Source organism: Gopherus flavomarginatus, chromosome 9 (assembly GCF_025201925.1).
Source record: "Gopherus flavomarginatus isolate rGopFla2 chromosome 9, rGopFla2.mat.asm, whole genome shotgun sequence".
In the NCBI taxonomy this organism is placed as follows: Eukaryota; Metazoa; Chordata; order Testudines; family Testudinidae; genus Gopherus; species Gopherus flavomarginatus.
The window spans coordinates 33,705,463-33,720,254 of NC_066625.1; the positions used below are offsets into that span (position 1 = coordinate 33,705,463).

At 37.7% G+C, this 14,792-nt stretch overlaps 1 protein-coding gene across 6 annotated transcripts in view; it reads right to left on the reverse strand.

The window, feature by feature from the left end:
- Nucleotides 1-14,792, reverse strand: part of CREBBP (CREB binding protein) — a 195,676-nt gene that overhangs the window by 27,985 nt on the left and 152,899 nt on the right. For all 6 annotated transcript variants that reach the window (XM_050968023.1, XM_050968022.1, XM_050968021.1 and 3 more), the window contains 6 exons: nucleotides 13,901-14,019; nucleotides 9,305-9,544; nucleotides 8,714-8,802; nucleotides 2,425-2,505; nucleotides 1,557-1,613; nucleotides 539-616 (listed from right to left, as the gene is read on the reverse strand). In XM_050968023.1, coding sequence (XP_050823980.1) covers nucleotides 539-616; nucleotides 1,557-1,613; nucleotides 2,425-2,505; nucleotides 8,714-8,802; nucleotides 9,305-9,544; nucleotides 13,901-14,019 — 664 coding nt within the window. The remainder of the gene's footprint in view (nucleotides 1-538; nucleotides 617-1,556; nucleotides 1,614-2,424; nucleotides 2,506-8,713; nucleotides 8,803-9,304; nucleotides 9,545-13,900; nucleotides 14,020-14,792) is intronic.

Sequence of the window (14,792 nt, forward strand, 5' to 3'; positions counted from 1 at the left end):
TAAAAGAACAAATTTTTGCTGATAATTTAAGTATAAACAGCCCCAGGTAGCTTAATCCATCATTAAACACTTTTACTCTTCGTTGTAGTAGTTAGAAAAAAATGACTTGCATCCCTAACTACCGTCTCATCATTTAATATGGATTAGGAACAATTTAAGTATATCAAGTTCAGAAAACGTTAGATGCTTTAGAGTTGGTTTACTCATTCCACCAAATGAGTAACTGATATTGCACATTCATTTTATATTTCTTTTAATATTTATCACCTACCATTATCCAACTTTTACAAACAGTAAGTAATCCATAAAGAGAAAACAATGTTTGTGGACAAGTTTCTCTCTACATATTTTAGTTTGAATATGCAAAGGAGCTACTAACAACCAAATTACAAATTCATTTACAGGTGGTTTCTCTCCTTATATGTGGTCCCTGAAAGAGGATTATTTTGTGTAAATCAACAGCTCAACAGGATCTACACAGTTAAGAGTTTCATTATAATTGCAGAAGAAAGGCTAAAACCCATCTAAGGCTACTTACCCTGAAGGCCAAATAATATCATAATGTAGCACACAAATCTGATGCATCTTCCGACCACATTCTTTGCAATCAACAAAGCTTGGAAGAAAATGAAAAAAAAGCCACTTTAATTTCCCTAGAGGTAAAGAGTATGAAACTACAAAAACTAGGTTAAAGCTCGTTAGGCAGGTAATCTTCCAGAAGGCTACTTTTCAACAATAAAACAAGATTGTGTGGCTGAATATCAAATAAATATATTTATTTTGCCAGTAACCTCCTTAAGCCAAATTTATAGACCAATGACAAATATTAGCACACCAAAATGAAACTGGATATATTCATAGAATATCAGGGATTGAAGGGACCTCAGAAGGTCATCTAGTCCACAAAGCAGGACCAACTCCAACTAAATATTCTGCCATTATATTTAAGACCTAAAAATGTGTATAATACACGTAAGTTAAAAAGGAATTGTCAAAATTTTGTGGGCCCAAAAGAGAAGGAGAATGGTCCTCTCTCTAAACTCTTACTTTGTAGATGCTTTCCCTGGGTCCTACCAGTCATCCATATTTAAGATGAATTTCCTATTGACTGCAGTAGGTAATTCTGCTTGCACACAGGTATTCTATGACCTCCATCTATTTTAGTTTTCAACTAACTGTTGCAAACACAGGTTGAGTAAAGTAAACTTGAGTAACTTTCATCCTAATACCTAGTTCAGTGGTTCTCAAACTGTGGGTTGGGACCCCAAAGTGGGTTGCGACCCCATTTTAATGAAAAGTTCTATAGAAGTGCAAGATATTAAAGGCACACTTTCCCCCAAATATTATATGTTTAAAAGTTGCCATACAAAGGGCTAAGAATTCTATACACAGAGATTCTGCTACCTATTTGGGTGGAGATGGGGAAGAAGATTGCTCTGGCTATATAATTTCCTGTTTCTGAAATGCTGGCCACAGAAGGAAGCTGTAATAACTACACAGTGACGGTCAGAAAGTCGGGTTAATTTTTTTAAATAGAAAAAAGACATAATACTTACGGCTCTGGATCTAGTGTATCATTTTTCTTCTTTTCAAACTGATCTTTAGAGATTGTTCTAAAGAGAAAGAGTTAACATGAAATTTTCCTATTGCCAGCATTACATCAAATGAAGCTAAGACCTTATTATGATTATTTGAATTGCAACAAATGATTGAAATCTCAAGTATGAAGAAGAAAGCACACCAGGGGAATTTACATTTTGTTTAGACGACGCAATTCCACTCATTTTTATATTAGCATGTATTTTTTCACAGTTAGCATAATTAGTTAATTGTGTATTAAGCTAAAAGCACTACGATTACTATGCAAATATACACAATGTAAGATCCAATACAAGATGCAAAAAAACCTACAAAAATTGCAGTAAGTAAAGAAGCTCTCTCCAAAAATAGCTGGTCTTGACTGTAAGCCTTGTTGCACCTCACTTCAAGCCAGTCTGGCAAGCTGAAAACAAGCTCTAGCATTCATTCATGAAATGAGTGCTTCAAGAACGTAACAGATCAGGCTTTCCAGCAGTATTGCCCTGTTTCACCAGCAGATGCAAATGATTAATAAATCATTAAAACTTGCTTTTTCTTTATACTTTTTAGTGTCTGCAGTCTCTGAAATCATTAGCACGTGGGCAGCTATCAAGGAGTGTGGCAAATAGAAGAAATGAAGACAGAGGGAATACTGATAATCGTCTGACACTATAACAACAGTAAATCATCTGTAGCCATATAAACCTTCTCCTAGTAAGAAACTATGCACCTTCCCTTAGTATACCCTAAAAGCAGTAAATGGTCAATTTTAGACAACCAAATCATGACTGAAAATTCTTTTCCATTATTTTAAATGTAACATTAAGAAGAATGATGATTACTTACGTTTGAGGCTGTGAAGGGTCATCACCCAGGGTAACATTCTCCCCCTGGATTTCAGTGAAACACTTCTCACAGAAGTGATACCTGTCAGCAAGAAGGCCATATTTGGGTGAACTGGTCCATCATATTACACAGCCACCCAAGCAACGGAGCCATCAATCAGAGCAGGGCAGATCACCACGACGAAAGGGGGGGCGTTGTTGGTTGATTGATGGGTCAGTGTGGACAATGAAAAGGAACAGAAGGAAGGGAAGGGCAGGATTAGAGAACAGGGAAGGGAACAAACAGCACAGACATAAGAGGTAAGATGCAAACACCAAGACAACACAGAGCAGAAAGCCAAGGCAAAGCACAGATTAGCATTCGGTCTCATTTTATACATTACAGGCCATCAGTACTAACAAATAATAGGTTGTCAATCAAATTCAAAATTTTGGAATGATTTATAAGTAGCTGTTAAGTGCTACATTTGTATATCCTTCAAATTTAAGAATTTGGATTTGATTTTCATTAGCTAGAGAAAATGCTGTATAATTTCAGGCGTAAGAATTACTGAGTTTCCTCGAAAAAGAACACCCCGTCAAAAAGCCTGAAAAATATTTTCACAGAGTAACAAAAAGGGGAAGATTTGCCAAAAGCATTGTGGTGTATTAGTAAAACTGCAAAGGCAGAAATAATCCTAATGTTGAAAAAACTATAAAAATATTACAGATTCAAAAGTTATTTGGTTTATAAAATGAAATGTGACCAACTGCTCAGCTAACTGTATTTTAATACAAATGAAACCAAATCCATACTCTAGACAAACATTTAACAGAAATGCACTTATGGGTCAGAGTTTCCAGCCATTTATATATAAATATAAGTAATATATGTATATATGTGAACAACTTTTTATATATTGCACATACATACAATATATTTAAGTAGTACATTAAAGATCTGCAATGAAGCTTTGCAAATTGAATGTGAAGCAGGTTACAATTTTGGGTCACTAGACCAACTTGTCAGCCAATCCATGATACCTCGGCAAAAACACTGCTGTGATTTAGTAAACCAAGTTGAGTAAATCAGAGATCTACTTAAAGATACAATCTGCATTTGAAAAAAAAAAATCTAGTTACACAGATTTTTTTTTGTATCAGATGAACTGGAACCAAAGTTGTCAGAATTGTAAAGAATACAAAAGAAAAAAACCTAAATGTTTGGAAAGGGTATGACTTAAAACATGAACAAAGTTAACAAACATAGGCCACGACCGTAAAAAGTAAAACTAGCCACACAGGATCATCAAAATAAAAAAAGCTGTATGAAGGTTTAAGAGTGAGAAGAGAGTATAAGCAGCAATGGCAGCACAGTAAAATGCAATTTTAATACTCAACACCAGATCTATAGGTAAGAGCGATGAGCATAAAGGCATCAGAATAGGACTCAGAATGCCACACTGAACCAACAATGTATGGGATGGAAATAAATAGGGTTGCTTGCCCCTGCATTCATTCAAATACCTCCCTTCCCCCACTACTGCAATCCAGGCGACAGCTTTCTAATGCTTATTTTCATGGAGACAACAAAGTCATTTGCAGGCTCTTACTGAAATGTACTGAACGGAACTTTCTTCTTGTGACTGGCACTAACCATTATGCTACTAGTAAGATGTACATTTTAAAGCATTTATGAAACAACCCAAATTCAAACAAATTGAATTTAACTCCTCAGTGGTGCCCAATAAGCACTGTATACAGCTGAGGAATGGAGCTGCAAAGGAGCCATTTGAAGGTCCCAAATCTTGGAGCCTACACTTTCTCCCAGAGTTTACCTCAACCAGCTAACATGGGTTAAAACAGCAACTGTCTTGCCTTCAGTAGGATTTTCTGTGTATCAGTTAATATGAATTATTTTAACATAAGTTAAAAATACACCTTTTTTCTAAATGAAGGAGGGACTTTGGAGCTGTCAGAATGATGCAGACGGGGCAGAAGACCTAACTTGTCTATCTTAATCCCCTACAATCCAAAGGCAACAAAAGACATTTTTAAATTAAGCAGAAGAGCATTTTGGCAGAGAGTACTAATTACACATACTCTACTTCTACGAACTCTGTTTGTGAATTCTGCCTATTTCTGACACTTGGGACATAATAAATACTGGGGTATGAGAGTGTACATACTAATATTTTCTCAGATACAGCAAACTCCCTTCTTATTTTTATAGTAAGACTGCTCATTTTCAAGTCAAATTGAACACCCAGGCCAAACAGGTACTGCTATAACTAGAAAAATCAATTGTCATGGCTCCACTGAATTTTTTTGCATTCAGATAGTTTTGGAAATTGTTAATTCTGATACACTTATGAGACTGAGCAATAGGTAACCACGATGGAACCCTAGACTGCTTGTTACTTAAATCAAATAGTGAAGGCAGTAATACACAAATTTACATATTTTACTGATCCAATTAGTCTCTCAGGCTAGTCATTCCATTATTCATACTGTGACCATTAGATTCTATGCTGCAAGATGCTGAGCACTCCTACCCCCAATCTAGCAAAGCACTTATGCATTTGCATGAAGATAAGCACATTCTGCAGTGTTTTGCTGGATCAGGATCAGAGCTGTAGAGTTAACTACTCACAGGGATTGAGTCCCATGAAATAAGTAAAATGAGAAAACAAAAAACTGAAATACAATGATACCTAAAGACTCTGAAGGGCTATACAATCAGATTGCCCAGATACTCTATTTATAGACACATTATTATGAATATGGAATTGCATAGAAGAAATGAGACTTGCCTGTAGCTTTCAGAGTTTTCTATAACAATTTTGCATGCATGCAGTCAATATTCTAAGATTAAAATCTACAGCAAGAACACAGTACTGTGGTTACTCCAGTCATACAAAAACAAGCAATGTGGTTCTTGTAACATACTGAAAATGAAAAGCTTTTCAAATGCAGACTGTTTAGATAATTGTGAATCCCTCTTATTAAAGTCAGCGCTATATTTCAATGGCTCAAATCAAGGAAAGGTTCAAACATCTTTCTATATACATCTCTAATGGTTCAAAGTTCCAGACTGAAATTCGGTAATTTTCCTTTATATATACCTTAAGTAAATAATTGCACATTGGAATTGATTGTATATATAATATCAACAGTTTCAAATTTGTACTCAAATATTAAACATTTTCCAGAACAATTAATCTATTTCCTTTAGTTTAAAACTCAGGTTTGAACTAACTAGATGAAAACCAAATTCTCCTATTGATTTATTACTTTTTAGCCATTATTTAACTGAAATGCCTGAGTTTCACAATGCCCAAGCATTCTTTGTCAGGATTTAGTTAATCTGTGATATGCTGGCTTCAGATAACACAGTAATACAAGCCCCAGTAATGATGTCTACTACACAATTTGAAAAACAAGGATATTTAGCCTAATGCTGATTTGCTAGAAACATACAATTTGTTTCATGCTAATTTACTATTTGGTTAGGGAAAAGCTAGGATTTTGGTAAGGGAATTATACAAGGAACCGTTACTGTGAATAAGCACAGCAGAGTATAGTTTTTCAATGACTTGGTACATAATTGTATTCTGTTAGGAAAAGCAACTAACTGAACTGCTGTTCATTCAAGCAGAACACAGTCCCCAGTGGACTGGGACTCTGCAGATCTAGGTTCCACACCGTGCTCTGTCACTGAAGGTATGTTTACACAACAATTAGACACCTGCAGCTGGCCTGTGCCAACTGACTAGGGCTTGGGGGCTCAGGTTAAGGGACAATAACTGCAGTGTAGGCTTCCAGACTCCAGGACTCTGTAAAGTGGGAGGGTCCCAGAGCTCAGGCTGCAGCCTGAACTCTGGGAACCCAAGTCAGTGGGCACAGACCAGCCTCAGGTTTTTATTTGCAGTGTAGACATACCCTGACCTGCTGTGCGACTCTAGACAAGTCACATTCCCTTCCTGTGTCTGTTTCCCCTCCCACTTTGTCTTTTTTGTCTATTTGTCTTTGGAGGAAAGACTGTCTCTCCATCTGTTTAATTACTAGTGAAATGAGACTGCACTATACTTCTTAGTCAACAAATAAAATCTCCCCCCCCCACCCAATGAAAGTATTATATATTCATGCTCTATCAATCCCATATATCTGGCATGCTAACAACTGAATTTGCATTTAAAAGAACAATTCTAGTGATCTATCACCTCTTGAAAAAAAGCATTATTTACAAAGGACATTCAAATAGCTGGATGTTGAATCAGAAGGAAATGTCTGATCAGTTTGAAATTCTTATCCCAAGATCTTGTATTTACAAATAAGTTATTCCCTCTCAACAGTTGTGGGAAAAAAACCACACTTTTTACATCAGTGTGTGTCAGTGCAAAACACCACCTGTTGAGCTGCATGCCTTACAGTACTTTTATATGTTTTTAAAATTTTGAAATAAAGCCAGACGAAACAAATCCACACGACCTATCTACAAGGCAAGTCTTCAGGTAAAGTTGCTACACATTAATAATGACTGATCATAGGATCAGTAAGGCCCAATCCATAATCTAAGAAGCTACTTCCCTGTTTTACTAAATTAAAGCATTTGTGAACAGCTCCATCACCATCATAAATCCATGACATCTCAAACAAAGAACTATTTTATCCCTTATCTTTTTTAAGTGTTTCAGACAATCCATTTTTGTTAAAAAAAGTCAAAGTATTTAGTAATAAACTAGTGAAACATTACTACTGCACATATTTATAATGTGTCCATCATGGAAGGTAAAATGCCCCATAAAAAGGTGCCACATTATCCATTCCTCCCTAAGAGTCACATGTCTACACAATGAAAAATCAAATGTATTGCAGAACCAGGTTACTACATGAAAATGCCAGACAGTTAAATATGGTCTGGTGTTTTGAGTGTATTCCTAATTATGCTACAGCCCTGCAGAATAGGAGACAGTAGCGCAATTTAGGAATAAAGATAAAATGTGGTTTTGTCCCATCTAGTCTGTAAGACTGAACTGCTTCATCTGTGTTGGATGCTACAGTTTTGTAAAGTGCCAAAATGATTTTCTTAGTGCAGAGAAGGGTCTAACTGAGAGATCCAATTTAAAAGTGGTAACTGTCAATGTTTACTTCATAACTTAAGTTAAAAGGCAGTCTGCAGTACACCTCCAAGATGGCATGGCTCAGGCTTTGTCAAATCTCTGGCAAGAAAAAGTTTCACATTATAACCTGAAAAATGTCTCCTCCTACAGTTTTTTAGAGCCACAGCTAATTTATATTTAGTAGCCTTTTTAAAAAGAAGCTAAAAGCTAACTTTACTTTCTTCTTTTAACAGAAGTTACTCACTGCAGCACTGATGAATTAAACTACACTAAATAGAAGCTGCACTTAATTGCTGTAAATGCATTTTCTAAGAGTGGGGGGAGAGAAAAATATCAAAAATAATAGAGCTGTGTCACTTTGATGTTTAAATTAATTCCAAACACTGTTTAATAAAACAGAACACCAACATGGATGGAATCATATATTCTCCCCTATATTAACCAGAGGACTGTATTTTAAATAGTAACTTTATTTTGACTTCCAGCTCCTCGTGACACCCTGGGTATTATTACGGAAGTCAAACTTATCATGAAAGCTCAAAGAAAACATTATATTTGCATAGTTACTATGAATATTCAATAGAACAGCCTCAATTTTGTTTAGATTACGAAGAGTTCTTCATGAAACTGAGTTGAATTAAGAAGTTTCATTTTACTAACAAGTTCTCCAGGTTCTAATTTTGTGCACCAACATATTAAAAATACCCAGATACAAATTAATTGGAGTGATCCATAGAGTCATTTTCTTTCCAACATAAACCTTTAAGTTGATATATCTCTCTGACAGTGATTTGAAGACACGTCTGCACATTTTTATTCAGAACTCTCTCAAGGAAAAAGATATGTCCTCCTAAATTGCCTTTTTTCCCCTCTCCCTGTCATGCTTCAAATTTCATGAAAAAATACAAACAACTTCAGTTAAGTGGTGCCGTGTAGAATCTATACACTGACAAACACAAATACCATGTACCATAAGTTGCAATGTAAAAAACCAAAGGGTTTATCTGCAAGAGGGCCGCACACAGAAGGACAATCAATAGGCTTATTTTCTGCTGATTTAGTAGAGAAAAAGGAAATGAGACGTTAATCATCATTCTGCTTAGTATATGCTAGGCTACAAAAAGACAAACTTGTTTTGTCACTCATTGGATCTCGTTTCCTCAGCTAATGCAGGAATTTTGGTCGTACCTATTCTGGTAACTGTAATAGGCAGCATCACGGGGAATAGTACACAGCTGCTTCCCATAGCAGCACAAGGTCTGCGGAGAAAACTCATACTGCAAAACAAAAGCGAAAAAACTTTAAAATGTGATTTTACACTGTGAATATGCAATGTAGTGAACATGCTATAAAAGTATATTGTAATATACTGAGACGTGTTTATTAGATTCAAATGGATATGGATTGATGGGGATAGATCCTTAGCTGGAATAAAACAGCTCAGCTCCCTTGATTTCAATGGAGCAAAAAATGGCTTACTCCATCTTAGGATATAATCCTGTATCTGCAGAAGAAGGTGCAAAATATATGGGATTGTGTATAATAGCAAAATATTTCAACACTTCATACTGAAAATGATATCACCACCAGTGATAGAAATTTGGCTAGAATCCTTTAGATATTTACCACTTTCTTACTATGTTGACATAGTAGTCTAATTTTTACTAGCCATTCCAACTAGTAGTTTAATTTTATTCAAAATAAGTATCTAACGAGTTTTTTTTTTAACCTTCATCAAACTACTTAGTTTTTCAGCAATAATAAACTTGAAAAACATACCTTGCGTCCACAACAGTATCCAAGTGACTGCATGACAGGGTCAATCTCTTGTTCAAAGACCTCTGCAAGTTTAGTGCAAAACTTATAGACCCTGGAAGTCTTGCGATTGTAAAGCCAGGCATTATTAAACATTAGCCAAACGTCATCCACATACTGCCACGGCTCTTGGTATTGCCCAGTATCCAATTTACGTTTAATGGTGGAAAGGTCCATAGGATTCTTCACAATGTCAAAGTAGTCCTTCAAAATACAAGAAATATCATCCATTATTTTTAAGATGCACTTCTAATTCCTACTATTTTGAACACATCCAAAAGGATTAAATGTCTCCACGAATGTGCAAAATAGTTTATTTTGAGGCTTCCCTGGAGTTTAAACGGGGTTTGGGCCTTGAACAGAATGACCCCCTACACAGAGATGAACTGAACCCATCATAATGGACAACGGTTAAAATTTTAAAATTGTCCAAATTACTTAGCATCCAAAGTTTCACTGTAAGACAACTGGACTTGGCTCCTAAGTTACTGAGGTGCTTTTAAAATTTTTATCCATGATCTAACACAATTCTATTGCTCTTTTCAAATGTCTTCACTTGAGTCTTTAAAATTGGAATCCATAGGCCAACTTAAAGGATGCTTTAAGAGTTCAAAAGAGGTCAAGTTTGAGAAAACTGCTGTGCTTGTTTTGTTAAAGTTGTTCAAACTTTTAATAGATCTCAAAGGAACTTTGAATTTTGGGAAACAAGAGATTTAAAAACAAAAATATAAAAACCAAGATCCAAAGATCACTAAGTCATCAAGTTTCACTGTCATAAAAAGCTCAAACTACACTATGGACAAATTCACAAGTCAAGTTCTGTGATGGGTGCTTGACCTAGCTATATTTGAAAGTTATTCTTCTAGTCTTGAACTGATGGGAACCTGCACGCACTCAACATGCTGTTTAGTTTCTACCACAGAACCTAAGGCAGCAGATGATCACTTAAACAAAAAAAAAAAAGAACATTTTGAAGCTTCATTCACCCACATTCAAAGGTGTTTGTTGAATGATCACTATTGACCCTATACTTATTACCCCCCTTCACTTGTTTCTGTGTGGTTGTACTTTAAGAAGAAGCTGATCTTTTATTATACTGCATTAGTTCTTATTTTGTTGTAAGGCACTCTGCAAAGTGTGTAGAGTTATCAGAGGGTGCGGAGAAAGTATGTTATTAAAAATCATCATTAGCCTTGTCACAACTGGGCTACATTCCAGATGGTCATCCGATGAGGCCATCATCTACTTATGCTATGTTTACACTTTACCTACTACAGGAGCACAACTGCACTGGTGTAACACTTCATTGTAGACACTCTAGAGCAACAAGATGGCTCTCCCATTGTTGCAGTTAATCCACTTACTCGAGAGGCAGTAGCTAGGTCAACAGAAGAATTTTTCTGTCTATCTAGCACGGTCTACAATAGAGGTTAGGTCAGCTTAACTATGTCGCTCAGCATCTGGATTTTTCACATCACCAAGTGGCATAGTTGTGTCAACCTAACTTTTTAGGTTAGATGTGGTCTCACTCTACAGTATTGGAGGGATGCAAAAATGCAGCTTTTGAGACACGATTTTATGTTACAGTCTTATTCGGTGACTATAAAACACCAAAAATCTTATTGTACTATAAAACCTGAATACATTCCTCAAATTACTCTGCTGTAACTTTCATTTTCCTAGATCCAAATGATGACTGAAGGTCTTCAGAAGAAAAAATAATCAGTGTTTAAAACAGATACTATACATGGGATAATTTTGTTTAAGGAAAGGAAAGGTTAGGTTACTCACCCTGTGCAGAACTACAGTTCTTTGAGATGTGTGATGGGTGCTCTGCTTCAGGTGCGCATGCACCTCCTGATCCATTGATCAGAGATTTAGCAGTGTCTGTCTAACCAGCACATGCACGCTACACAATCATGTGCCGCACACAGAGTACATAGGTTTGCATAGGCAAACCATCCTCTATCCAAATGTTCAACAAAGAACAGTTCCAAGCAGAGGGGATGGAGGGTGGGCAGCAGAGCACCCATAGGGGGACACACCTTAAAGAACCACAGTTACTCCACAGGGTAACCAACACATTCTTCTTCAAGCATTCTTCCTATGGATTCTCCACTTAATCTCAACTATACATACAAAATGATGGGGTCTAAATTAGCTGTTACCCCTCAAGAAAGATCTTGGAGTCTTTGTGGATAGTTCTCTGAAAACATCCACTCAATATGCAGTAGCAGTCAAAATAGCTAACAATGTTAAGAACCATTAGGAAAAGAATAAGACAACAGAAAATATCATAATGCCACAATAGAAATCCATGGTATGCCCATACCTTGAACAGCGTATGGAGTTCTAGTTGCCCCATCTCAAAGAAATATATGTCAATCAAAAAAGTCTAATTTCTTCTGGCCTTTTTTTTTTTTTTTTATAGTGGGTAGATCTCGAGTAATGCTGTTTGCCCACTTATTTACAGCATTCACCATCAGGCTCCAAAAACAAATTCTGGGTCTCTAGGGGCAACATAATATTTCTTACCCACCAAATTACAAAACTGTTGGGACAGTGGCAAGAGGGTGTGTGTCAGTCTTTGTTGGATCCCAGGAGCGCTTAATTAATGGATAGTGCTACTTCGGTGAGTGTTACCAAATGCAAAATGTCCAGCAGCTTGTGTTGCGAATCTTTGACCTCAAGAGATATCTGAAGGGTGTCAGCCACCCTCTTCACAAGGTCCCTGAATTGTTTAAAATTGTTGGCTATTAGTGGTGGTGGAGACATGACTGCCTCAGCCAGATAGGAAGATAAAATAGAGTTTATGGGCACCCTCCTTATCAGCCCTAGTCTCCTGTTCTTTAAATATCTCCTCATGCTTGGGGTTTAGTAGAAAGAACTGTATAACCCTACCCCCGGCCCCCAGTGCAACAGAGCCAGAGGTCTGGCAAATTGCTGCTGACACAACTCAAGGATCCCAGTACAGTAACTGGGGGGCCCCATACCGGAGAGTAGATGGTGCCCAGGACTAATCCCACCTCCCCTGTCATGGATGAGGATAAAAGTTCCTGTATGGATGCTGAGTGGAATACTACGCTGATAGGGGAGACGGACAATGTTTCCTTCATTCCCCTCAATCTCCTTCAATGGTGGAGAGTCCTGTGGTACTGGGAAACAATGTTAATCTGGAGACCGGGATCTTGGTACCAAGTTGTTTGGCACACAGAAGTAGCGGAGACTCTGGCTTATCTAAAAGAGATAAGTCCTCGGAGTAAATGTTTGTGGTACTGAATGGATCGATACTGTGCAGTAGCTGAGGTTGATGGTACTGTCAATTTGGAATATGTTGGTGCTGAGGCTGAAAGTGTTTGGTGCTTTCATTAGTCTAGTACTGATGAAATGGTAAGTCTGACAGACAATGCCATTCTAAAGGAGTGTGCATCCTAGACTTCACCTCCCTGTCCTTCACAGATGGTACTGGGGGCTTGCCAGAGCCATGCTTCGCCAAAATGCTCTAGGATCTCCCACCCCACCAGTATTGGAGGAAGAGCCTTTTGCCTCCGCAGTACCAAGCCAAGAGGTCAAGGCCTCCAGCACCACAGACTTAGCATGCAATTGGGGCCTTTGGGAGCTGGCTCCTTGGGGTGGGAGACTGAACGTCTCTTCTTTGGAGCTTTATCTGAGTCCTCCAGAGTCTTCCCCTTCTTAGGGGAGACCTGGGCTGAGGTTGGAGGGGCACTGGATCTGACTGGAAACAGACGTATCAGGGGAGGGGGGAATGTGTCTCCTGACATGACTTGATAGCAGGTGGAAGGGAGGAAATGCTCCATCACTAGAAGTCTCAGTTTGGTCTCTCAATTCTTCCATACTCTAGATTTGAGAGCTAAGCAAAAGTTACACTTTTGCTAGATACAGAACTCTCTCAAGTAGCAGATGCACTAAGAGTGAAGGTTGCTGACTGGGACAGCCTCAGGACAAGAGAGGTAGTGTTTGAAAAAGGGAGAGGAAAAAGTAAATCCTCTTATCATCATCTAACCAATTCTATACTAAAGCAAATAACACTGACCAGAAACACTGAACTTACTAAAAGAACAAATGTAGAACGCGCTGAAGAATGGACGAGATAGACATGCTAGAGCTCCATCTCAGGTCAAGACAGTGAAGAAGGAACTGAGGATGCTTCATCTGTGTAGCCCTATATATCCTTGATAGGTGGCCCGAGGTTATATAGAGAGCAGGTGGGGGCCAAACAGACACTGCTAATGGAGAGTCTCCAATCAAGGGGCTTGAGAAGCCCATGTGCACCTAAAGCAGAGCACCCATAAGGTAACTACTCGAAGAAGAGCAACTCGTACATTCTGGTTCCCATGGAAATTCAGACATTCATTCTTAAATCTTAATTGGAACTCAAGGAGAGAAAACTTTAAGGGCACACAGCTGATGTTCCTATGGCCAAATACAACTTGAACAAGCACAAAGATATTAGGCTAAATGAATTTACAAAAATAAGAATTATGAGATATCATACATGCATACATACATATACCACGAAGGCTTTTAATGCTAACTCACTGGAATCCCTAGGAGCTGAGGATCCACAGGCTGTCTGAAAGGAAGGGACTCTGGGTCCTGCCGGTACAATGCTTCAAGGGTAGGCATGAGAGCCTGGCGCAACTCTTCAGGTTTAAAGACTGTTTTAAAAGAAATAAAATCCCAAACACAATTAAAATACAAAGAGAAGAATTTCCCTCAGATATTAAAACTGCTCTATTCTATATACTTTAAGACAGAATTTTGTCATCAAATAATTTCTCATCTCCAAACAACTAGGTTCATTATTCCTAATGTGTTTTTTTCATTCTGCTGTGCAGATCGGAGGCAGAACTAGACCTGAATCACCAGGACAGTTTGGCTTTGCCTTTCTTGAAACCTTGCCAGAGAGTATTTCCAGAATTTCAACATATTTATTAACTTCACGACTGCAGATTAACAATCTTACCCTGTGAAAGGTATCTTTCAACTAGGCAGAGGGGGAAATTTGGCCATAACTGATTAACAAAACAATAACTTTAATGAGGATGGAATAGAGCACCTGGCTAGTCAAAGAAAAGATAATCAGTTAAGAACAATTCCCCGCCGCCCCCCAAATACAGCCATGTCTGTTACCCCTACTGAGATTCTTACAGCAAAGAAAACTGCAGGGAGGGACTAAAATCTGCAGAAAACTGTATGTCCAAGTTTTATTGTCTATAATATGGACAAATAACCAGATGGCTTGATAAGTGGCATAAGAAATTTCTGATTAGGATTTAGTAACAGTATCAGTATTCCAAAATCAGTTACACTTTCCTGATACACAGTTTCAGCCACCCAATAACAGATGATTCTGATGCCCTGATTTGCTCTCAGCAGTGGATTGACAGGACAAGAAAGGAGATTTTCTGAAAAACCTTGAAATTATGGA